The sequence below is a fragment of the Dendrobates tinctorius genome, unplaced genomic scaffold (assembly GCF_039654945.1).
Source record: "Dendrobates tinctorius isolate UK_male_01 unplaced genomic scaffold, ASM3965494v1 ptg000062l, whole genome shotgun sequence".
Lineage (NCBI taxonomy): Eukaryota > Metazoa > Chordata > Amphibia > Anura > Dendrobatidae > Dendrobates > Dendrobates tinctorius.
The window spans coordinates 16,757,031-16,782,427 of record NW_027361730.1 but is presented as its reverse complement, the minus strand read 5'-3'; the positions used below and the strand labels follow the sequence as shown (position 1 = coordinate 16,782,427).

Sequence of the window (25,397 nt, the reverse complement as noted above, 5' to 3'; positions counted from 1 at the left end):
GCTAGATGTTGATTGGTAGAGAGCAGGATTCCTCCCACCAGAAGTCTCTCTCAGCAGTGGCCGCCGTTGTCTTAGTAACAGGCGTATCCTACTCTGTACTGCCCTCTGCTGACACCTCTGATCCTCGCATGTTTATCTTTGCAGTAATTCCATAATTGTGCTCGGCTTCCTGGCTGCAGCCCACGTGTCGCGCCTGACTGAACTACGGCTCCCGGCGGCCCTAGCGGCGAGACGGAAGAGAAAAACCCGGCAACTGCGAGTCACAACGGCTGGGAGAGCCCTGAGGTTTGGAGTGAATTCGACCGTGTTATAACCGTGTGTGTAAGGGGAATAGCGCTGTATACCGGCAGGGCAGCCATAGCCGTGCTGACCACGTGTTCCCCTGCAGTGGGCGGGAGGTGCATGTCCTGTGTACATATATCTGTATACCCGTGCGCTGCAGTGGCCCCCGGGCCTAGGAGTGGCCCCTATAAAAGACTATTAAAGCCCTGCAATAGTTGGGGGCCCTGATGGAGATTTTGCTCTGTGGTCTACGATCTTCACCTTCCACAACTGCACACACACCCCCCCTCTCACACACACACACACACACACATCCCCCTCACACACACATATCCCCCCCCCACACACACATCTCCCCCCACACACACATATCTCCCCCCACACACACATATCTCCCCCACACACACATATCTCCCCCACACACACATATCTCCCCCACACACACATATCTCCCCCACACACACATATCTCCCCCACACACACATATCTCCCCCACACACACATATCTCCCCCACACACACATATCCCCCCCACACACACATATCCCCCCCACACACACACATCCCCCCCACACACACATCCCCCCACACACACATATCCCCACACACACACACATCCCCACACACACATCCCCCCACACACACATATCACCCCACACACACACATCCCCACACACACACACATCCCCTCACACACATCCCCACATATCCCCCCCACACACACACCCCCACACACACACATATCCCCTCACATACACGTACATATCCCCCCCCACACACACATATCCCCTCACATACACACATATCCCCCCACACACACATATCCCCCCACACACACATATCCCCCCACACACACATATCCCCCCACACACACATATCCCCCCACACACACACATCCCCCCACACACACACATCCCCCCACACACACACATCCCCCCACACACACACATCCCCCCACACACACACATCCCCCCACACACACATATCCCCCCACACACACATATCTCCCCACACACACATATCTCCCCACACACACATATCTCCCCACACACACATATCTCCCCCACACACACACATATCTCCCCCACACACACACATATCCCCACACACATACACACATATCCCCACACACATACACACACATCCCCACACACACACATATCCCCACACACATACACACACACACACACATATCCCCACACACATACACACACCCCCCTCACACACATATCCCCCCACACACACACATCCCCACACACACACATCCCCTCACACACATCCCCACATATCCCCCCCACACACACACCCCCACACACACACATATCCCCTCACATACACGTACATATCCCCCCCACACACACACACATATCCCCCCCCACACATATCCCCTCACATACACACATATCCCCTCACATACACACATATCCCCTCACATACACACATATCCCCTCACATACACACATATCCCCTCACATACACACATATCCCCTCACATACACACATATCCCCTCACATACACACATATCCCCTCACACACATATCCCCTCACATACACACATATCCCCCCCACACACACATATCCCCCCACACACACATATCCCCCCCCACACACACATATCCCCCCCCACACACATATCTCCCCACACACACATATCTCCCCACACACACATATCTCTCCCACACACACATCTCCCCCACACATACACACACACATATCCCCACACACACACACATATCCCCACACACACACACACATCTCCCCCACACACACACATATCCCCACACACACATATCCCCACACACACCCCCACACATCCCCACACACACACACATCCCCACACACACACACACATATCCCCCCCCCACACACACACATATCCCCCCCCCACACACACACATATCCTCCCCCCACACACACACATATCCCCCCCCCCACACACACACATATCCCCCCCCCCCACACACACACATCCCCCCATACACACACATATCCCCTTAACCCCCAAGGGTGGTTGCATGTTAATGACATGAAATGAAATTTTGCAATTTCCCAAATTTGAATTTTCATGCCCTTAAAACAGAGAATTATGTCACATAAAATACTTAAGGCTGTGTGCCTACGTTGTGTTTTTTTAAGCATTTGCGGCCGCGGAAACACTTGAAAAACGCTTATAAAACTCATCCCCATGCAATCCTTTGGGATTCTGCAGTTTCTGTGCCCATGCTGCGGATTTTCCCGCTGCGGAATGGCATAGCAGTAAAATCCGCAGCATGTCCATTGTTTCTGCGGAATCACGGCGATTCTGCCGCCATAGGATTGCATTGAAACGCTCATTTTACGCATGTGGCTTTGCCCACCATGCATAAAGTGAGCTCTTCATGTGCGGATGGTACCCAGGGTCTGGAGGAGAGGAGACTCTCCTCCAGACCCTGGGTACCATACCCTCTAAAAAAATAGAATTAAAATAAAAAATAGTGATATACTCACCCTCTGTCTGCTCCCGGAGCCCTCCCGCCTCTCAGCTACGCTGCCGGCATCTTCCATTCCCAGGAATGCATTGCGCAAATGACCTCTTATGACGTAGCGGTCTCGCAAGATGCTATGTCTTCAGAGGTCATTGTCGCAAGGCATCCCTGGGAACGGAAGATGCCGGCAGCGTGGCTGAGAGGCGGGAGGGCTCCGGGAGCAGACAGAGGGTGAGTATATCACTATTTTTTCTTATAGTTGTATTTTTTACAGGGATATGGCACCCAAAATTGGCTGGAATTGAGATTGGGCGCCATGTCGCGTTTGGAGTGCCCCTTATATACCTAAACAGTGGAAACCCCCCACAAGTGACCCCATTTTGGAAACTAGACCCCCCCCCAAGGAACTTATATAGATATGTGGTGAGAACTTTGAACCCTCAAAGGCTTCACAGAAGTTTATAACGTACAGCTGTAAAATTAAAAAAATCATATTTTTTCCGCAAACATAAACTTTTCACCTCCAATTTTTATTTTCCCAAGGGTAACACAAGAAATTTGCCCCCAAAAGTTATTGTGCAATTTGTCCTGAGTACGCTGATACCCCATATGTGGGAATAATCCACTGTTTGGGCGCATGGCAGAGCTCGGAAGGGAAGGAGCGCCGTTTGACTTTTTCAACGCAAAATTAACTGGAATTGAGATCGGACGCCATGTCGCGTTTGGAGAGCCCCTGATGTGCCCGAACAGTGGAAACCCCCCCCACAAATGAACCCATTTTGGAAACTATACCCCCCAAGGAACTTGTCTAGATGTGTGGTGAGAACTTTAAACTCCCAGGTGTTTCACTAAAGTTTATAACGCCCAAGCGTGAAAATAAAAAAAATCATATTTTTTCCACAAACATGATCTTTTAGTTCCCAATTTTTAATTTTTCCAAGGGTAATAGCAGAAATTGGACCCCAAAAGTTGTCCAACTTGTCCTGAGTATGCTGATACCCTTTATTTGGGAGAAAACTGTATGGGCACACGTCGGGGCTTGGAAGGGAAGTAGTGACGTTTTGAAATGCAGACTTTGATGGAATGGTCTACAGGTCTCATGTTGCATTTGGAGAGCCCCCGATGTGCCTAAACAGTAGAAAGTGACCCCATTTTGGAAAGTAGACCCCCCAAGGAACTTATCTAGATGTGTGGTGAGCACTTTGAACCTCCAAGTGTTTCACTAAAATTTATAATGTAGAGCCGTGAAAAAAAATCATTTTTTTCCCACAAAAATTATGTTTTAGCCCCCAATTTTTTATTTTCCCAAGGGTAACAGAAGAAATTAGACCCTGAAAGTTATTGTGCACTTTGTCATGAGTAGACTGATACCCTATATATGGGAGTAAACCACTGTTTTGGTGCATGGCAGAGCTCGGAAGTGAAGGAGCACCGTTTGACCTTTTCAACGCAGAATTGGCTTGAATTGAGATTGGACGCCATGTCGCATTTGGAGAGCCCCTGATGTGCCCAAACAGTGGAAACCCCCCAATTATAACTCCAACCCTAACCCCAACACACCCCTAACCCTATTCTCAGCCCTAGCCCCAATCCTAACCCTAATTTTGGCCCCAAACCTAGTCCTAATTTTAGCCTAACACTAACTTTAGCCCTCACCCTACAATTTTAGCCTCACCCTAAATTTAGGAGTCATCCTAACTTTAACACCCTAAGGCCTCTTTCACACTTCAGTTTTTTGCATCAGTTTTTTGCATCAGTTTTTTGCATCAGTTCAAATCCGCCAAAAAGTCATACAAGCGGATCCGTTGTTAACTGATGTGAACGGATGGCACAGGATCCGTTTTTAGACGGATCCTGAAAATGCGGAAATTTAAAGGAAATGCTGGCCGGGAAGAGGAGAGAGAGAGAGAGAGGATGGTGACGGACAGCAATTTTTGGCGGATCCTCAAAAAAAACGGATGCAACGGACAGCAATCCGTCACAATCCGCCATTTATGCAAGTCAATGGGGAAAAAAACGGATCCTCAAAAAAAATTTGAGGATCCGTTTTTTTCAAAACCTGGCGGATTGTGATTGATTGTAAAAAACGGAAGTGTGAAAGAGGCCTAGCCCTGCTAGCACCAACGTTTATCTACTGTTGGCGGTCATGAAGCGGTTAAAAGACAAATTTATTTAAACATGATTAAAATATGTGTACATAACAGACAAGTATTCAAGATGACTGCATACCAAGCAGGGAAAACCACCACACTTACCGTAGTATATTTGAGTGATAATGGTGCTTGCACAGCGTAACACAATTAAGTAAACAAATGCTTGTTTAGTATTAACCCCTTAATGACCAGGGGTATTTTTGGTTTTACATTTTCATTTTTCCCTCCCCTTCTTTCCAGAGCCATAACTTTTTTATTTTTCCGTCTATATGGCCATGTGAGGGCTTATTTTTTGCGGGACGAGTTGTACTTTTAAATGACATCATTGGTTTTACCATATCGTGTACTCGAAAACGGGAAAAAAATTCCAAGTGCGGTGAAATTGCAAAAAAAGTGCAATCCCACACTTGTTTTTTGCTAGGCTTTTTTGTTAGGTTCACTAGATGCTAAATCTGACCTGCCATTATGATTCTCCAGGTCATTACGAGTTCATAGACACCAAACATGTCTATGTCCTCTTTTATCTAAGTGGTGAAAAAAAATTCCAAAGTTTGCTAAAAAAAAAAAAAAAAAATTTGCGCAATTTTCCGAGACCCATAGCATCTCCATTTTTCATGATCTACGGTCGGGTGAGGGCTTATTTTTTCCGTGCCGGACTGACATTTTTAATGATACCACTTTTGTGCAGATACGTTCTTTTGATCACCCGTTATTGCATTTTAATTCAATGTCTTGGTGACCAAAAAAACGTAATTCTGGCGTTTTAAATTTTTTTCTCGCTACGCCGTTTAGCGATCGGGTTAATGCTTTTTTTTTATTGATGGATCGGGCGATTCTGAACGCGGCGATACCTAATATGTATATGTGGGATTTTTTTTTTTACTGCTTTATTTTGATTGGGGCGAAAGGGGGGTGATTTGAACTTTTAGGTTTTTTTAAATTTTTTTTTATTTTTAAACATTTTTTTTTTTTTTACTTTTGGCATGCTTCAATAGCCTCCATAGGAGGCTAGAAGCTTGCGCAACCCGATCGGCTCTGCTACATATGGGCGATGAGCAGATCGCCCATATGTAGCAGATTTACTGCTGTGCTTTCAGCGCCGACCACCGGGTGGCGCTGAAAGCCATATGCCTGGAACAACCATAGAGGTCTCATAGAGACCTCTGGTTGTCCAGGCAACATGACGCCGACCCCCGATCACGTGACGGGGGTCGGCGATGACGTCATTTCCGGCCCGGCGGCCAGAAATGCTATTTAAATGCCCGCTGTCAGCGGCATTTAACTAGTTAATAGGCGCGGGCAGACGGCGATTCCGCTCGCGCCTATTGCGGGCACATGTCAGCTGTTCATAACAGCTGACATGTCCCGGCTTTGATGCGGGCTCAGCGCCGGAGCCCTCATCAAAGCAGGGGAAATGTCTGATGACGGACTGTGTCCGTCATTGGACATTAAGGGGTTAAGTAAAGGGAAGCCACGCCTCCTGATGAAGAAGCGAAACGTGCGTAGCTCCTGTCCTGAGTGCCGGGTGTTAATACGAGAGACTATTGAGAGTTTTGCGCATCACACACGGTAGTGTGATCCCGGCCTAACACAGTTGCTATTGGGTGTGGCATTTAAAGGATTAAACTAGGGGCATTGGATGTAATTGGTGCCAGCATTTTCAGCTGAATCCTGGCTGTGGTCAGTAGCCAGGAGATCATCATTACAGATACAGTATATCAGTCATGGTGCTGGAAATGGCAGCTGCTTATGACAGATATATCCAACTTGGGACGTTAAGGGGTTATGTATTTATTATGCTTTGCTTATATAGCGCCATCATATTCCACAGCACTTTACAGACATTATCATCACTGTCCCCATTGGGGCTCACAATCTAAATTTTCTATCACTATGTCCTGAGGAGGGTGCAAGGAAACTAGAGGACCCTGGAGGAAACCCAAGCAAACACAGGGAGAAGATACTAACTCCTTGGTGGGATTTGAACCCCGGACCTCAGCGCTGAAAAGCAACAATGTAAACCACTGATCCATTGTGCTAATTTATAGATATACTATTAGATTTACTATAGATGTTTTTGTCTTATTTCTTATTGTTATGCTAAAAATTTAACAGTTATTCTGTACCCTTTCAACAGATGCTAAAAAGAATGAACAGTGGAGGAAATGGGATATGATAGACTTAATACTCTAGGTAGACCCACTCTAGGTATCTGGATATGGATACGGAAAAGACTGATATCGTAGAAGAGAGAGAAGAAACTGAAAATTGGGAATCTGTTACTAACACTGGGGTGCAAATTGACATTGGTGAGCTAATCTTTAATGGACACAAACAATGTATGGAATGTGGGAAAATCTTCACGCGGAAGTCGTCCCTCATTGTCCACCAGAGAATACACACCGGGGAAAAGCTATTCGTGTGCTTCGAGTGTGGAAGGAGGTTTGGTCTCAAGTCTTCTATGGTCAGACACTTGAAGACTCACCTGCCAAAGACTCTAAAAGTCTGCCCTGTCTGTGGCAAATGTTTCACTCGCTATCCTAGTCTTTTTCAGCACCAGAAAGTTCATGCAAAGGACAGATTCTGTAGATGTCCATACTGCGAGGAAAGCTTCATTCGAGCATCAGAATTGGTAATTCATCAAAGAGTTCATAAAGGAATGCTTCCGCCAGATGGGCAAGAAAATGTTAATAGCCTGGATCAATTAGGCACTCAGAAGAACTTTGCATGCCTGGAGTGTGGGAAATGTTTTAAAGAGCAAAGATTTCTAATGAGGCATCAGAGCATTCACAAAGGTAAGAAACAGTAATACATTCTGACTTATGGGAACTGAACCTGTCGGATTGCATTAGGCAGCCTGGAGTGCACCAGTAGTAGCATCTTGCATCTACAGTAAGGATTGGTGTATTTACTGACTGAGCTAGTATGTGTATTTCTCTATCGCTTCATTGGGGGACACAAGAAACCATGGGTGTATGCTGCTGCCACTAGGAGGCTGATACTATGCAGAAAAAAAGTTAGCTCCTCCTCCGCAGTGTACACCCTACCGACAGGAAGTAGGATGTTCAGTTTAGCTTAGTGTCAGTAGGAGGTGGACACAGGTCTTTCATTAGACCCTTATCTACCTCAATGTGCGTCGTTCCTTTTCAGGTTCCAGGAGGGATACAGTGTGAAAGGTCACAACTGTACTCCCACAAAGAGACTATGAGTACGGCGTGCACTGCCACCCCGTATCCTCATACGTCTAGCCGACAGGACCCAAACCCCTAGCACAGAAGCATGCTTAGGTGATCCAGACCTGGTCCTGGCCCTTCGTCTCCCAACTACTCGTCCACCAGTGCCTGTTAGCTGGATGAGATGTGACGTCCTGCAACATGTTTCCGGACGTCTGACACCACAGGGAGAAGAGGTAAACACCGCATAAGAAGATAGGTAAAGAAGAGGTAATCCCCTAGGTTCCAGTAGTCTAGGCCCAGCTTATATCGGGCCGAGTCCTCCCCTCTCCCTGGCCGCTCTCCTGCAGAGGTCGGCAAAGCCCTCACCACCGCTTGCCGAGTGCTGTGTGTTTCAGGCTTCCCCGAGCTGGTACCCTATTCAGCAGAATAGGCGAAGGTGGGCAGCAGCCTGCGCTCCTCAGCGCGGGTCTCCCGCCCCACCGCTTCCCCCCGCACCTGACTACCTTTCTGGTAGGATCCAGGTGATAACTCCCGAATTTTTCGGGCCTCCGCGCCGGCCCCCCCCTTCGTCAGCGGTCTCCTGGGTCTAATCTAGGCCCCGGCTTCAATTGCGGCCTAGTCCTCGGTAGCCCCGCCCCCCGTCCTCTCGTTTCGGGCGGGCTTTTTTCCCACCCGTCTTCCCTCAGCCACTCCCTGCACCAAGCGCAAGCTCCGCCCTCCGTCCGGCCTCCCTTGTGGCGCAGAGATAATATCCTTCGCTGTCATCTTTCTGTCCCCAGAGCTGACGGTTGGCTCCGCCCCCGTTCGACCTGTGCAGAGTGGAGTTGTGCACAGCGCGCCCTTGTCTAAGGCGTGTAGGTGGGGGCCCTGAGCAGCCATATTGGTGTGAGCACACCGGTAATGACTCTGTCCTGCCTGAGGGCAGCGCGGTCCTCGTCACCACTCAGTTTTGCTCCTCTTCTCTCACTTGCAAAATGAGATATGTCTTCCTGGACCTCGGCATCCTCCCTGCGTCGGCATCCACCACAGCGGTCGTATTCTCCCAGCGTGGGACACGGTTAGTGCCTTCACCGGACAGGACCAGCTGTTTCCTGCCTATCTCCCCTCAGCTGAATCAGATACAATGCGGAGTATAAGCCCCTCATAGTAAAATTAAGCAGGGCCACACTTTCTGCAGGTCCAGTGATGGAGCAGAGGATCCATCTTAGCTATTGCGTCTCATGTGAAATGCGCTGTAGTCGTACAGTCCCTGGAGCAGTACAGTCACTAACGTAATGGTTTTCTGGAGCCGTACAGTCTCTGATGTAATTGTACTCTTGAACTGTACAGTCACTGACGTAATAGTACTCTAGAATTGGGTATTTTCCTGACGTAATTGTAATCTTCTGCCGCACGGTCTCTAGTGCATCAGTATGTCTGGCATAGCACACAGAGACTTGGAGTGCCACGCTGCTGTATTCTGTATTTGCCGCATGGCGTTGGCCTGGTAGGGGGTTTCACTCGCACGTTTTTTTCATCGGAGATCTGATTTTCTCACAAGGCTGTTGTGTTTTCGGCCATTGCTGATATGTGCCTTGATTTCAGCAGAGCAACACTCAACGATTGCTTCACACATAAAGGTGCTGGAGCCTTGGCATAGCATCTGCTCCCTTATCCACTGCTCACAGGCACTCGCCCTTCTTTTTTTCTGCAGCCCCCTTCCGGACGCTGGCTTCATACTGCTCTAAGCAGAATAATGTGCAGTTTCTATCTCTTCACGTCTGCAGTGTTTGGGCCGGCCTTCCAGCTGGATAGAAGTTCGTGCTACTTGGCAATTGTCTACTGTGGTTCAGTGGATAAAGAAGCTGACCACAACTCGCTGGTCCAGAGGTTGGAACCATAGCACACAACAGAGAGTGCAGTTAGTCTCTTTCTGACCCCAGGCCTAATGTTCTACCGTCAGAAGAATTGACTGGTCAGAATCTACTTTACTACAGTCTTCGGTGTACGGCTTACTACACGTGAAGCTGTTATTCTACCTAATGTCGTCAGGTATCCAGACCTAGACTGCAACACAGAAGCCGTTATTCTGCCTAATGCCGTCAGGTATTCAGACCTAGACCGCCACACAGAAGCCGTTATTCTGTCTAATGCCGTCAGGTATTCAGACCTAGACCGCCACACAGAAGCCGTTATTTTGCCTAATGCCGTCAGGTACCCAGTCCTTGACCGCAACACAGAAGCCGTTATTCTACCTAATGTCATCAGGTATCCAGACCTAGACTGCACCGCAACACAGAAATGGCTGTCTCCTATTCCCTTCTCCGGGTTCTCTCCACGCTGATTTGTTCACAGGATACTTATAGCCGATGGCAGCTGTGCTATATCCGCTATACAGGCTTCAGAAGCACCACCTACCAGGTACAGTAGTTCAAACGGCCGTATTACTGTGGAGACGTGTCTGGGGTTGACTGCTTCAGTGGTACTGGTGTTCTGTACTGTATTCAGGTGAGTTAGACGCTCTCGCCTTCAGGTTCCTCGCGCTCTATTGCAGCAGTATTATATCTCTTATTGAACACTTGGATAGGCCTCTACCAGACATGTTTAGTCAATACATGCCGTCTTTCTGGTGACTCAAACGTACCCGAGGTCCATCTACAACACCGGTTCGGTTCTACTGTCCCATTTCAGGTGAGTCAAGAGCGTCCTCTTTCGCGTTCATCTGGGTCTTTTGCAGCTTTTGCCTAAGCTCCCGTCTAATCACCACTCGTGGTGAGGTGCCAGCATTTATTGCTCCTGACGGGCTGCAGCTGCGGTTACAGGCCGAGTCCAGGTGAGTTAAACACACCTTTCAGATGCATATTTCATCGTTAATAACATCTGTGGTTTGTTAACAGTTAAACATAAGCACTACCATGTCCAAACGGAGCGGATCTCTGTACCACAGAGCGGATCTCGGTAGCAACATAACTTGATTCTCCACCCTCAGGTGGGTCAGACACTCTCGTGTCAGGTACGGATGGTCGCGGTTTTACTGCGGCATGCTCTGGACCCTATGTGCGAGTTGCCCCACAGGAGTTCTTGCCACACCTTCTGATAAGTTTACAGTACTGTCCGCAGGCTATCTTTACTGCAGGCGTTACCTCTATCTTTAATGTTTGGCCAATAGTAGTTTATAAGTTCTAGTCTGTCCTAAGGGCCTTTGAGGTACCACAATGCCTAAGCTCCTTATCTGTCGGAACTTATTCTTTCAACAGACGCCGTGTAAAGACTCCATCAGCTCAGACAGGTAACTTCTGACCGTGACTGGAGAGGGTATGCCACCTCAGACAAGAGTGGAATCTGACTCTGCGCAAGCATCGACCAGGGTAGAAAGCTGCTCCAGTCTAGGATCCAAGGATGAGTCTGGTGATAACGCGTTTCTTCCTTCAGCTAGAATTGTATCTTTTCCCTGTTATCCTCGGGCGTGTTGTCTTAGACTTAGGTAAGCGGGTCTACTCACCGGAATCCCTTCCCTGCTCCAGAGGGTCCAGGATGGATTTGGTCGTTTACATCGTCATACGGATTGACATGCCTTTCGTCAGCCTAGTTGTCCTCTGGGGTCTATTTTATCTACCTAGAGTCAACTTTCCTTACAGTTGACATAGTCCACTTTCCTTTGATCTCAAAGTTATCCAGTAGCCTTCATTCTACCTGCCTAGTCGAGCAGTCTGTTGTCTCTTCAGGTGCCATTCAGTACGTTTCCAGTGTTCGACTCTTTAGCAGGTTCCCAGTGGCCTGCTGTCAGGTCCTGTCATTTTCTCACAGAACGGACTTCAGCCATTTCCAAACAAGGGGGCGCCTCGGTATATCTCTTTTCTCCCGAGTGCTCCGCAAAATTGGACTAAATCTGCGGCTGCGAACCCTCCGGTTCCAAGTTTTCCACCACTATGGTCCTTCCTCTCCCTGAAGTGCATCCCTCAGGGATGCCAACGGCAAATTCACACAGTAGTTGTCAAAATTCTATAGCCGCGTGGCCTAGCTTGCTCATCAGAGCATTCTTTCTGGATACCAGTCGGAAGATTTGACCGTCCTCACTGTCCAAAAATTTGTTTTGCATGGAGACATGGATTTTCGCCTATTGTTCCTATCTAAGGTTCCATTTGGCTTTCGGTTTCACAAGCGAAATTATCCCCAAAGAAGTCCCTCACCAACTTTCCGTTCTTTCCATGTGGCTCCAATAGGCCAAATCATTGATGAGGTCACCGGAAGGACAAGCGCTCTCCTTCCTCAGGCTAAACCTTGTCATTCTCAGCGCTTTTTTCCTCAGCGTGATTTTGGGAATCTAGGTTTGAGTCCATACCTGTTTTTCTCAGGAAGAAATTTTCTTCGTTCAGCATTTGCCTCCTGTGAATCGCATGATTTTCCCTTGTTCCATGAAGCTCTTATCCAGGTCCTGATTTCTTCAGGACTTTGGCGATATCTGCGTTTGCAACGGACGGGTTCCTTTTCTTTCCAGTTGGTAGCCTGTCCTTTCAGACTCTCAACCACCCTTGGGGTCTCACAGAGCCTGTAGCAGCCGTGGTGCACTTCCTGTGGATCAAGGGTCCACTCTACATCATTCTGAATTCCCTTTCTTTCGTCCGCCTCAAACTTTTACTTCATGACGCTCTCGCATCAGGCTACCTTGCCACCGCAACGGTATTTATCAAGCTCCGGCTTGAAGTGTACAGGTTCTCTGGCCTCCAGGTCAGCGTCTGCTCGCGGAATCTGGTCGACATTAGTAGGGTTGCCGGCTCAGAAAGGACTGCGTTCTTTTGAGTGTGATGCACTTTGCCCGGGCAGTGTGTGTCCTCCTGGTGGTACTCTTTGGGCCTTCGTCTGGCATCTCTGCAGTGCGATAATATGTCCTCCACAGGTCCATGAGGTTTTCTTCAGAGCCCATGCCTAGCTTCGGCAAGTGCCGGTTGGGGTAAAAGACCTCGCAGGTGTCCTTGCAGGTGACGAGGGTGACTTCCTCGTCCTGATTGGAGTTGTCTGCTGTTCCCTCCCCTTGGGGATTGCTTTGGGACGTCCCATGGTTTCCTGTGTCCCCCAATGAAGTGATAGAGAAAACAGGATTTTTAGTTGCTTACCGTAAAATCTGTTTCTCTGAGCCCTCATTGGGGGACACAGCACCCTCCCAAGTTGAACAGCTCGGTTACAGCATAATATTGTTACAGTGTGGATTTGTGTTTCTGTGTTTTTATCTCATCTACAGATTACTTCTACTGCTTTCTCACTAACTGAACATCCTACTTCCTGTCGGTAGGGTGTACACTGCGGAGGAGGAGCGAACTTTTTTTCTGCATAGTGTCAGCCTCCTAGGGGCAGCAGCATATACCCATGGTTTCCTGTGTCCCCCAATGAAGACTCCGAGAAACAGATTTTACGGTAGGCAACTAAAAACCCTGTTGTTCCTATCAAGTAGTCCACTTTAATCCCCAGCTTTGGTTATATATGGCTTGTGAGCTACTTAGATTGTATAGTTTGATTGCAACTTTTCATTGTTTTTAATTTTGTTTTATATTTTTCCTTATTTCCTTTTTATTTGTGCTAGAATCTTCTACCGTCCCCTTACAGCAACATGATGAACTTTCACATGACATCCCCTTAAATGCCAATGAAGATTGTAATGTACCACAGGACTTACAAGTTGTAAATCCTCCAGTGAAAGACAGGTCATTTAATGCTAAGATGAACACTCGCAGAGTTCATAAACAAGTTCTGTGTATGGACTGCGGTAAAAGCTTCACACGGAAAGCATCCCTTAATGTACATCAAAGAATACACACAGGAGAGAAGCTCTTTAAGTGCACAGAATGTGGAAAAAGGTTTGGTTTGAAGTCCTCTTTGGTCAGACACCTGAGAACCCACGCTCCAAAAATACTTCTCCAGCATAACGAGGTCCACAGATTGAAGAAACCCTATACATGCCTGCAGTGTGAGAAGAGCTTCTCCCGATCTACACAATTGGCAGCTCATGAGAGAACCCACAAAAAAGAAACCTTTCAACCACAATCAGAACCTAAAAACTCTGACTTTCTTTACAAAGCAAATAGTAACGATGCAAAAGGATCCCATAAATGTCTTGAATGTGGAGGGTTCTTCAGAAGGCAGGCTTCATTATTAAGACACCAGAGGATACATAAGGGTGAAGTATCATTTCCATCCTAGCAAATGACTTTTTTTGTGATAAATGAAGATGTAGCATTTAGCAAATCGATTATTATGCAAAAGTACATTTGTGCCAAAGTGGCTTGGCCCCTCTAATACCAAGCAAATGCTAGGCATACTGGATAGGTGTGCAGCGTTAATGGCATGGTGAGCTTCCCATGGTCATTTAGTGCCTGCTACTTCTGTAATCGTTTGCCGTAAATAAAAGTGAACTATGGATCGTATGAAGCACGGTCAGACTCTCTCAGCTAGATCAACAGGTCTCTTACTAAGAAACTAGGACCGTTTTTCTCATAAGTGAAAAAACGGATATCTGAATGAGCGCCAATACTTTTCTCCAGATAGTATGTGTCCTATTCTATGTGGATTATTTACGTAAATACAGTATACTGCTATTTTACTGAAAACTGTGTTTTTCTTTGTTTTTTTTTTTTCTTTAGATAATAGTTGTCAATCCAGAACCCAGAATGGTATTTTTCACCCGGTTATTGAATCTGGAGTAAACTGCAGCACTTCTGCACCAGTTCATGAAGATGATACAGAGACACTCACACAAGAGCTGCCTGATATCACAGAGGAATTAAACTCATCCATAGATAAAAAGAGTTACAGTGCCGTTAGAACTGGAGACGATACAGCCTGGAAGACCATCATTGAGTCTAAAAATATGTGTATGGACTGTGGGAAAAGTTTCACTCGGAACGCATCCCTTATTTTACACCAGAGAACACACACAGGAGAGAAGCTGTTTATGTGCATAGATTGTGGCAAAAAGTTTAGTCAGAATTCCTCACTGGTCAAACACATGAGAAGTTGCTGTCCAAAAATGCTCAATATCTGTTCCGATTGTGGCAAGTGCTTTAGTCGCTCCTCCAGCCTTTTCCAGCACCAGAAAGTTCACAGAAAAGAAAAATCTCACAAATGTCCTCATTGTCAGAAAAGATTCTCTAGAGCTTCACAACTTTTGTTTCATTGGAAGACACATAAGCTAGAGAAGTCCTGTCCACCACAGTCAGAGCCTGAAAAAAATACTGATAAATTAGGCAAAATCAACTGTTATGTAACTGACAGCTGTGCAGAAGAGCCTCATGTATGTCTGGAAAGTGGAACATGCTCCTCCGAACAGCACCAGAAAGCACACAGTGAGCTTGTGAAAGTGGTGAAACGTGAAGGTGCAAGTAGTAACTCCAGTTGCAAGACAAGATTGTCCAGCAGTAGAAGCACCTACCATTGTATCCAGTGTGGGAAAAACTTTTTTAGCGAGGTATCTCTTACTGTCAATCAGAAAATACGCTCTGGAGAGAAACTTCCTATATGCACAGAATGTGGGAAGAAATTTAGATTAGAGTCTTCTCTGGTCAGACACGTGAAGAGCCGCACGGGTCCCATGTTCTATATCTGCTCTGAATGTGGCATATATTTCAGTAGACACTGCGATCTGTTATTACACATGGAGAATCATATGGGTAAGTGACCTTGTATAGTAACGTATATCAATAAGAAAAATGAAAGTCCAAGTGGCAAGAGTCGGACAAAGTGCCAGCATTGCGCTGGGCTGCTATTTTTAAGCAGGGGGAAGGTAATATCCATGGCCCCTTACCAGCCTGAGAATACCATCCCCAGCTCTCTATTTCTTTTTTTAAATTATTTATAGCGCAGGCGCCAGTTGAATGCTCCCATCAGCCACTGCCTGCTCTCGCAGTTATTAGCGGCAGCAGGTGTAGTCTGATGGGAGTAGTAGTCCCATCAGCAAAAACACATCATGAAAAATAGCCTCACCAAACCTTGTCAAATGACCAATGCACTAGCAGGACGCAGAAGGCTCCCACCGATAAAGGCTGGGGCAGCACAGGTGCCCTCCACTGATGAAAACAGCCACCTTATCACTAAAATAGTGATGATGAAGGTGTTAGCGGCGGGCTGTTCAGCACTATATATGCATCACACAGAAAACCAAACCATCAAAAAGGAGCCTAGCTGCATCCTGCAAAAATGATAAAAAGATGCAAAAATAATGCATATGATAAATGCATTAAACGAGGTATTGGTTACTATTTTGGCCAAAACAGATAAGCTCACAACCCAACGTCAAGGGTCCCCATTATATTGCGAGTCCTAACTAAAAATACTTTTTGATGGCTTGGTTTTCTGTGTGATGCATATATAGTGCTGAACAGCTCGCCTTCCATTATAGGCGTTATAAATAGGCTGCTGGTCGGCACTCATAGCAATGCTGTAATTCTGCTACATATAGGCGATCTGCTCATCGCCTATATGTAGCAGAGCCAATCGAGTTGTGGATGCTGCTAGCCTCCCATGGAGGCTATTGAAGACTGCCAAAATAATAAAAAAAAAATGTTTGAAAAAATAAGAAAAAATATAAAAGTTTAAATCAGCCCCATTCAAAATAAAACAATAAAAAAAAAAATCACACATACACATATTAGGTATCGCCGCGTTCAGAATCTCCCCATCTATCAATAAAAAAAGGATAAACCTGATCGCTAAACGGCGTAGCGGGAAAAAAAATCGAAATGCCAGAATTAAGTTTCTTTGGTCGCCGCAACATTGCATTAAAATGCAATAAGGGGCGATCAAAAGATTGTATCTGCACAAAAATGATATAGTTAAAAACGTCAGCTCGGTGCGCAAAAAATAAGCCATCGCCCAATCCGAGATCACAAAAAATGGAGACGCTACGGGTATCGGGAAATGGCGCAAATTTTTATTTATTTTTGTTAAGCAAACTTTGGAATTTTTTCTCACCATTTAGATAAAAAAGAACCTAGACATGTTTGGTGTCTATGAACTCGTAATGACCTGGAAAATCATAATGGCAGGTCAGTTTTAGCATTTAGTGAACCTAGCAAAAAAGCCAAACAAAAAACTAGTTTGGGATTGCACTTTTTTTTGCAATTTCACCGCACTTGGAACTTTTTTCCTGTTTTTGAGTACACGACGTGCTAAAACCAATGATGTCGTTCAAAAGTACAATTCATCCCGCAAAAATTAAGCCCTCACATGTTCATATTGACGGAAAAATAAAAAAGTTATGACTCTTGGAAGAAGGGGAGCGAAAAACGAAAACGCAAAACTGAAAAAGCTCCGGGAGTTAAGGGGTTAAACATTCAAAACATTCCTGTGAAGCGCCTGAAGGGTTAATAAACTTCTTGAATGTGGTTTTGAGCACCTTGAGGGGTGCAGTTTTTAGAAAATACCCAAAAGTGACACCATTCTATCATATAGACCCCTCAAATATGATGTGGTCCGTAAAAATAAAATGGTGTTGTAAAAATGAGAAATCACTGGTCAACTTTTAACCCTTCTAACTTCCTACAAAAAAAAAAAATTTTAGTTCCAAAATTGGGCTGATGTAAAGTAAACATGTGGGAAATGTTACTTATTAAATATTTTGTGTGCCAAATTTCCATTTTTTTCACAAATAAACGCAAGTTATATCAAAGAAATTTTACCTCTGACATGAATTACAATACGAGAAAACAATGTCAGAATCACCGGGATCCATGGAAGCGTTCCAGAGTTATTACCTCATAAAGGGACAGTGGTCAGAATTGTAAAAATTGGCCCGGTCATTAACATGCAAACCACCGTTGGGGGTAAAGGGGTTAAAGAGGGATTGTTCCAAACATCTTGGAAAACAAACTACAGATCTATGGATATAGGTTTTCATAAATCCTTCTGTCTCCTCTTATTATCCCAGACTGAATGATGTTGAAATCATGGCTCTGTGGGGGACATATCATCACTTCCAGGACTCTGTATTCTGTATGCTGAAAACAGTTCTTAATGACATTTGCTGCATTTGGGCTCGTCCTGCTGCAGAGTATGTTTGGAGCCAATCCGATGCCTCTCTGATGGAATTGCATGATGGGTAAACATCTGTCTGTATTTTTCAACATTGAGGACATCAAATAAATGGGCAAAGTTGAGGACTATAGGCACACAGCAGATAAGCACATGATTCTGGACAACTTCAAAATTGGAACTTGTCCAGCAATTCCATAAAATCAAAACTTAAGGGCCTGTCACACTAAGCGATATCGCTATACTATCACTGGTTTTTGTGACGTTATAGCGATATTGCTAGCGATATCGCTATGTCTGATACTTACCTCCGACCGCTCCCCGCTGGTATTCGCTGATCGGGCGATAACGTCCTGGACCGTTTCTCGTCGTCAGCTTCCTGCTGTGACGACGAGCGACGCGTGGACGCAGGCGGGAGGACGTCAGGATCGCCTCATCTGACAGGTAAGTAGCGACCCCCGACCCCTGCGATGTCGCTGGTGAGATCTGCCTGTGTGGCAGCTCACTAGCGACCACTTAGCGATGTACCAGCGATCCTGACTGCGTCATATCGCTGGTCGGGATCGCTGGTGCATCGCTAAGTGTGACAGTACCTTTGCAGCCACCAGTGGGACATGGGTGTAACTACCTACTGTTTTGGAGAAGTCTGTCTTGAAGTGGAAGTGGCCCTCTGGAGTTCTGGGGTTCTTATTCTTTGGTCAGTCTCACTATTTATACAAGGTATATTTAGGTTGATATCATTGTTAATGTATTGAGCTGCTCTGAGATATTCATTGGTGTTAACTATACTAGACAATATAAGATATTGGTAGAAAATGTTTACCCTTTAATCATCATTGTAATCAGCTATTATTTCCTAATCTCATTCAATACTACGTTTTCAATATCCAAACAGTTACTTGTTCTACAGCTTTCTACATTATTCCTTAATGTAATGCTTTTTTCATTAACTCTTTATTTTTGTCACGCTCCTTAATGTAATATTTATGATTTTCATATATTAATAAAGTTGTAGTCATCCATTTTTTGGTGGTTATGTGTATTTGGTAGGTTTATATAAGCATTCTCACTAAATTAGAATATCATCAAAAAGTTATCAGTTCTTCAATACAAAAAGTGAAACTCATATACTATATAGAGTCATTACAAACAGAGTGATGTATTTCACGTGTTTATTTCTGTTAATGTTGATGATTATGGCTTACAGCCAATGAAATCACAAGTCATTATCACAGTAAATTAGAATACTTTATTACACCGGCTTGAAAAATGATTTTAAAAGCCAAAATGTTGGCCTACTGAAATGTATGTTCAGTAAATGCACTCAATACTTGGTTGGGGCTCCTTTTGCATCAGTTACTGCATCAGTGCGGCGTGGCATGGAGGCGATCAGCCTGTGGCACTGCTGAGGTGTTATGGAAGCCCAGGTTGCATTGATGGCAACTTTCAGCTCATCTGAGTTGTTGGGTCTGATGTCTCTCATCTTCCTCTTGACAATACCCCATAGATTCTCTATGGGGTTAAGGTCAGGCGAGTTTGCTGGCCAATCAAGCACAGTGATGCTGTTGTTTATAAACCAGGTATTGGTACTTTTGGCAGTGTGGACAGGTGCCAAGTCCTGCTGGAGAATGAAATTTCCATCTCCAAAAAGCTTGTCGGCAGAGGGAAGCATGAAGTGCTCTAAAATTTCCTGGTATATGGCAGCGCTGACTTTGGTCTTGATAAAACACAGTGGACCTACACCAGCAGATGACATGGCTCCCCAAACCATCACTGATTGTGGAAACTTCACACCAGACCTCAAGCAGCTTGGATTGTGTGCCATTCCACTCTTCCTCCAGACTCTGGGAACTTGATATCCAAATGAAATTCAAAATTTACTTTCCTTGTGAAGTGTGTCAATGACTGCTTTCTGGACATCTTTCAAGTCAGCAGTCTTCCTCATGATTGTGGAGCCTACTGAAACAGACTAAGGAAGCCTTTACAGGTGTTTTTTGTTAATTTTTCTGATTTAATGAGATAATTACTTTTGGGTTTTCATTGGCTGTAAGCCATAATTATTAACATTAACAGAAATAAACACGTGAAATTGATCACTCTATATAATATATGGCTTTTTCACTTTTTGTATTGAAGAACTGAAATAAATTAACTTTTTGATATTTTAATTTTGTGAGTAGCACCTGTATATATCAGTGAGAGAGAAATATCTGTGTGTGTCATATCTTAGCATGTATAAACTTAATAGTAAACTATTGCTGGATTTTGGTTTTGTAGATGATGGGCGCACTAAGAGCCAGAAGAATGAGGATGAAGCGCACTAAGAGCCAGAAGAATGAGGATGAATGCTCAGATTCAGATACTCTTTATTTGGAAAATTATCCTAACATTTCAGAATCTTGTCACTGAAGAATGTACAAGGAAAATAGATGAAACCAACAACCATTCAGGACATCCAATATTAAATGTGCTGGGTATTCACGATTTAGAAAAAGACATTTGGGATGGATGTGATGAAATGCAAAGTAGAACTCAATCCAGAGAAAAGTGCTACTATTGTTTAGAGTGTGGAAAAAACTTTATGCGGAATTCATCTCTTATTGTCCACCAGAGAATACACACAGGGGAAAAGCGCTTCACGTGCACAGAATTTCGGAAGAGATTTGGACTGAAATGTTCATTGGTCAGGCACATGAGGATTCACACTGAACATTTTTTGTGTGTGACGTGGGAAACGCTTCAGAGACCATTCTAGGTTTTTAGAACATCAGGCTCATCATCACTCAGGGGAATTGCCCATTTCAGAATCCTAGCTATCAATGCATTAGATTTCACATGTCCAAAGCTTTCATTAAGAAAATGTGCAAAAAAAGTTGATCGTTATTCAACATATTATTGATTTGTAGGGACAAAAATGATTATTTATATCAGATGTGAAATAATTGCTTGATCCCATCTTGAGTTTGTGTCACCATTAAAAACTGCCATGTTTGAATAATTATTTAAGGACTTGGAAGCTCTATTAGGAATGTACAGTTTTCTATAATTTGATTCAATGTTTTCATTGTCAAAAAGTTGGTTGTTTTTCTAAGATCCATGTAAAGCTTGTGAGTCCTGATAATCTGCCCCCCATACAATTAGTGATTGACTGAGCTTTCTGTTACTCGTATAGGAAAAGTATTCAGTTATTCTTTGGGATTGAGTGAAAGTTGGACCTGCAGGCTGTCCAAATAAAAAAAAACAACTTTACTTATCCAGCTCATTGTCTCCTTCTTTGATTCCCCTGACTGATCCAGATCAAGTTATAATACAGTTTTAGGCCATGTGCCCACGTAGCTTTTTATTCCGGACACTAAAAACCGGACTCCTTCCCAGAAATCGCGCGTTTTTTTCCGCGCGTTTTCACCACGATTTTCGCGTGCGATATTCAAGCACTTTCCAAGCGATTTGAAGCATCGCTTGGAAAGTGGTTGACAGGTTGGTCACACTCGTCAAACATAGTGTTTGACAAGTGTGACCAGGTTTTTACTATTGCGGCATCAATAGTAAAAGATAGAATGTTAAAATGCTAAAAAAAATAAATAAATCGGGGTATATTTACCTTCCGGCGTCCTGCACTGCCATCCCGAGCCTCAGCGTTCCCAGTAATGCCTTGCGAGACCTGTGATGACGTAGTCTCGCGTTGCTATAGCGATCTCGCGAGACCACGTCATCACAGGACCTTGCCGCAAGGCATTACTGGAAACGCTTAGGCTGGGAATGTAGCGCGGGACGCCGGAAGGTAAATATACCCCGATTTTTTATTTTTTATTCTTTTTTTTTTTTTACAGGGGTATGGTACCCAGGGCCTGGAGGACAGTCTCCTCTCCTCCACACCGTGGGTACCAACCGCACATGAGACGCTTAACTTCCCGCATGGTGGGCATAGCCACATGCGGGAAGTAAGCGATTCTCATGCATTCCTATGGGTGTGGAATCGCGGCAATTCTTTGCGATTCCGCACAAAAGAATGAGCTTGCTGCGTTTTTTTCCGCGATGCGATTCCGCCGCGGAAAAAAGCGCAGCATTAGCACAGCATGTGCGGAATGCCATAGGAATGCATGGGGGGCGTTCTGTACACGATTTTTAAACGTTTTTGCGCCGAAAATCGCAGCAAAAACGCTTAAAAATCGCTAAGTGGGCACACAGCCTAAATGTTAAGTAAAAGATTGATTAGCACTATACTGTCGCTATAATGTGTTTTATGCCACTTTCAGATGAGCATAACACGGACAGTTGTATAATGGACAATAATAGAACACTATAGGCTTCTGTGAGTAAACTCCAGTTCCAATAAACCGTGTGAGGTCCAGGTGTTGTCTACAGCATGTGTGCGAAATAAGCGTCTGTATTAGACTCGTCTAAAAGCAACCAAAGCCTGTTTGATAATTTGCAATATCAATATGAGAATTTACCCGATGTAGGTACAGTTGTCAGTATAGTAAAGTTTTATGTAAAACAGCTGTGTGACACTGATATTTTCCTTTTTTGTATTTTACAAAGATAATATCTGGCTTTTGGCAATTTTGTTGAAGTACTGGATGATGGTAAAATCATATAATAAAGACATACTGGCTCGCCATATGTTGTCGCTGATACCTGTGCACATACTATACCTCTGGTTACGGTAACAGAAAGAGCTTTGAAAACCTATTGTAATTCATTAAAATTTCCAGATACACAGTATCCTTTAATGGTTGGACACACGCTTCATGCAGTGGTGTTGCTTTTTTCTTAGTGGAATGTGTGTGTACACTTTGTTTTTTTTTCTTCCTTCAGTCTGAAACTACAAAGGAACAAATTTAGAAACAAGGAGTAAAAAAATGTGTGGAACAACAAATGTTCACGTTGTTTTTATTCCTTTTTGCTGCATTTACTGCAGTGAATGGAAGTAACACATGCATAAAAGTAACATAGAAATAAGCACCTGAACATCAGCCCTGGCAGTAACCTTTACTTCCTGTCTCACTAATCATGCTCTTCTGCAACAAGATGGATGGATGGGGAGAGAGATGTATGTATACAATAGTGAGTGTATGTATGTATATATAATATAAATTATACACCACGCTATATACATACAGATCCAAAGGAGATGGGAGAACTGTATCTTTAGCCGTCTGCACAGGAGCAGAAGAGAGTGAGCGCTGCTGAGCAGAGTCCTGCCCACCTACACAGCATGAAAGTCACATGATTGTGATTTCATGTCACATTTCAGAGTCGGAGAATCTGATGTGATATCACGGGAAGTCAGAGAATTCTCAGCCAGAAATAATGGGACCAGGAGAGCAGCTCAGGTTACAGAAGGATATGGCAAAGAAAGGTATTTACAAAAGAGTTTATCTATGTCAGCTAGTTCACATGAAAGGGTCTTCTAAAGTAGTGGCCAACCCCTTTAATCCCAAAAGGATCTTGGCTTCCATCTAGTGGACATAACTGGTCATCACTTGCATATGTAGTCAATTTACAATATAATAATTTGCATTGAGACCTATTCTTGTGCCACAGTTTACTACATAGTATAATTATAGAGGCACAGCCTTTAATTCCTCAGCACTTTCTATACGTTTGCAATCCTTATATACAGAGACCTGTGAACTCCTATGCTGGAGACTCCATTTCTGCAATAAAACCAATTCAGAAGCATAATCTGTTAGGGTTGCAGATCGCCCTAAATATAAAATATAAGGAAGTGCGATCGCAACCCAGGGTCCACCGTGCAGAGATGGAAAACTGCTGCTTAGTAATGGTGGAGTAGTAAGTGAACACCGGCGGGTTACCCACTGACCCGGTGTGCACTGTGGCGAACTTTTTTACTCCACAGAGCTGCTGAAAGTAACGCCAGAGCCTGTTAACACCACAGGACTTGGCAGAAGGAGCGAATAGCATAAGGTCACAGGACTCGGCCTTTAGACCGCAGGACTGGAGTCCCTCTAGACCGCTACTGCTCGGCGCCGCGACTGCGGTGCCTGCAAGAACCACTACAACTCCGAATGCTGCCATTAGTCAAGCGGATCCTCTGCCTCCAGATTGACTGGAACATTCAGGTGATTCTTAATTGTTAAATGGCCAATTCAGCTTGTATTATACTAAGTCCACTGTTCACATTGAAGTCTCATTGAAGAGAGAGCTTGCTGAATTTTGTTAACAAGTTTATTTTACTCAGCAAGGTGCTTTGTGCTGCGAGAGATGAACTATCTATTGTTGTGGCAGGTCATGAGATTCAAATATTCACTGATATTGCTCCAGCTACTATCCTGTGTGACAGAAATGTGAAACTGCTCCTGACTAGGCGGAAGTTTGGTTCGGGAACCAGAACAGTATCCAAACTTCCACCAGAACCCAAACCCCATTGAAAATATAGTTACCCGAACTGGTAAGAAAAGAAAAATATCTCTCGCACTTTTTCCATATGTATGTCCACCACAGATATGCACCATACTACTTAGTAGTTTCTGACAAAACCATGGGGGTCGGTATATGTATCTCCAAATATACACAGTTTGTATCACCATAATGTGATTAGGGATCTAAGGGCCCCGTCACACATAGCGACTCACCAGCGATCCCGACAACAATATTAACATGTCAGGATCGCTGGTGAGTCGCTACATGATCGCTGGTGAGCTGTCAAACAGCTTCACCAGCGATCAGCACAGTGACACCGAGCGCGGCTTCGCTGTGTACTTTAGTTACCAGCGCGCTGATGCAGGGAGCTGGTAACTAAGGAACACATCGGGTTTCTAAGGGGCGTGCGTCACTTAGAAACCCGATGTGTACCTTGGTTACCAGCTCCCTGCATCAGCGCGCTGGTAACTAACCCGATGTATACCTTAGTTACCAGCTCCTGGTCGCTGGTCTCCCGCCTGTCACACGCAGCGATGCGTGCTGACCAGCGGGAGACCAGCGACCCCAAAAATGTCCAGGGCTTTCCTTCAACGATCAGCGATACCGGCAGGGGGGCCGGTCGCTGATCGCTGTCACACACAGCGATCTCGCTGGTGAGATCGCTGTTGTGTCACAAAACTAGTGACTCAGCAGCGATCTCGCTAGCAAGATCGCTATGTGTGACGGGACCCTTAATGGGCACTCTTTTAGTGTTGGGAACAATTGAAGATAAACCTATTAACCTCTTTACCTACTGTAATCCGAATAAAGAACAGTTTCCTTTTTTTCAGCCAATGCTGGGTGCAGTGCCTCCCATGTTGTGGGTCCTCCTATAATGGGAATTTACAGTAATTTGGCTATTAATTGATCTTTGGATAAATCAAATTCACAGCATA

General features: G+C 44.8%; 1 protein-coding gene across 2 annotated transcripts; it reads left to right on the top strand.

The window, feature by feature from the left end:
- Window positions 1-91: 91 nt before the first annotated feature.
- Window positions 92-20,552, top strand: LOC141092955 (uncharacterized). 2 transcript variants are annotated; one of them, XM_073579334.1, is made up of 5 exons: window positions 92-285; window positions 7,038-7,695; window positions 13,634-14,227; window positions 14,691-15,716; window positions 20,353-20,552. In XM_073579334.1, exons 2-5 carry the CDS (start codon window positions 7,119-7,121, stop codon window positions 20,397-20,399), a joined length of 2,244 nt encoding a protein of 747 aa, XP_073435435.1. In that variant the 5' UTR covers window positions 92-285; window positions 7,038-7,118; the 3' UTR covers window positions 20,400-20,552. The 2 variants fall into 2 exon arrangements, with proteins under 2 accessions (XP_073435435.1, XP_073435436.1); XM_073579335.1 differs by lacking the exon at window positions 92-285 and adding an exon at window positions 6,777-6,916.
- Window positions 20,553-25,397: the final 4,845 nt, after the last annotated feature.

Coding starts and splice junctions, on each gene's coding strand:
- LOC141092955 (XM_073579334.1), top strand. CDS start 7,119: ATGGATACGGAAAAGACTGATATCGTAGAAGAGAGAGAAGAAACTGAA. Junction 7,696..13,633: donor GCATCAGAGCATTCACAAAG/GTAAGAAACAGT, acceptor TATTTGTGCTAG/AATCTTCTACCGTCCCCTTA. Junction 15,717..20,352: donor ACACATGGAGAATCATATGG/GTAAGTGACCTT, acceptor TTGGTTTTGTAG/ATGATGGGCGCACTAAGAGC.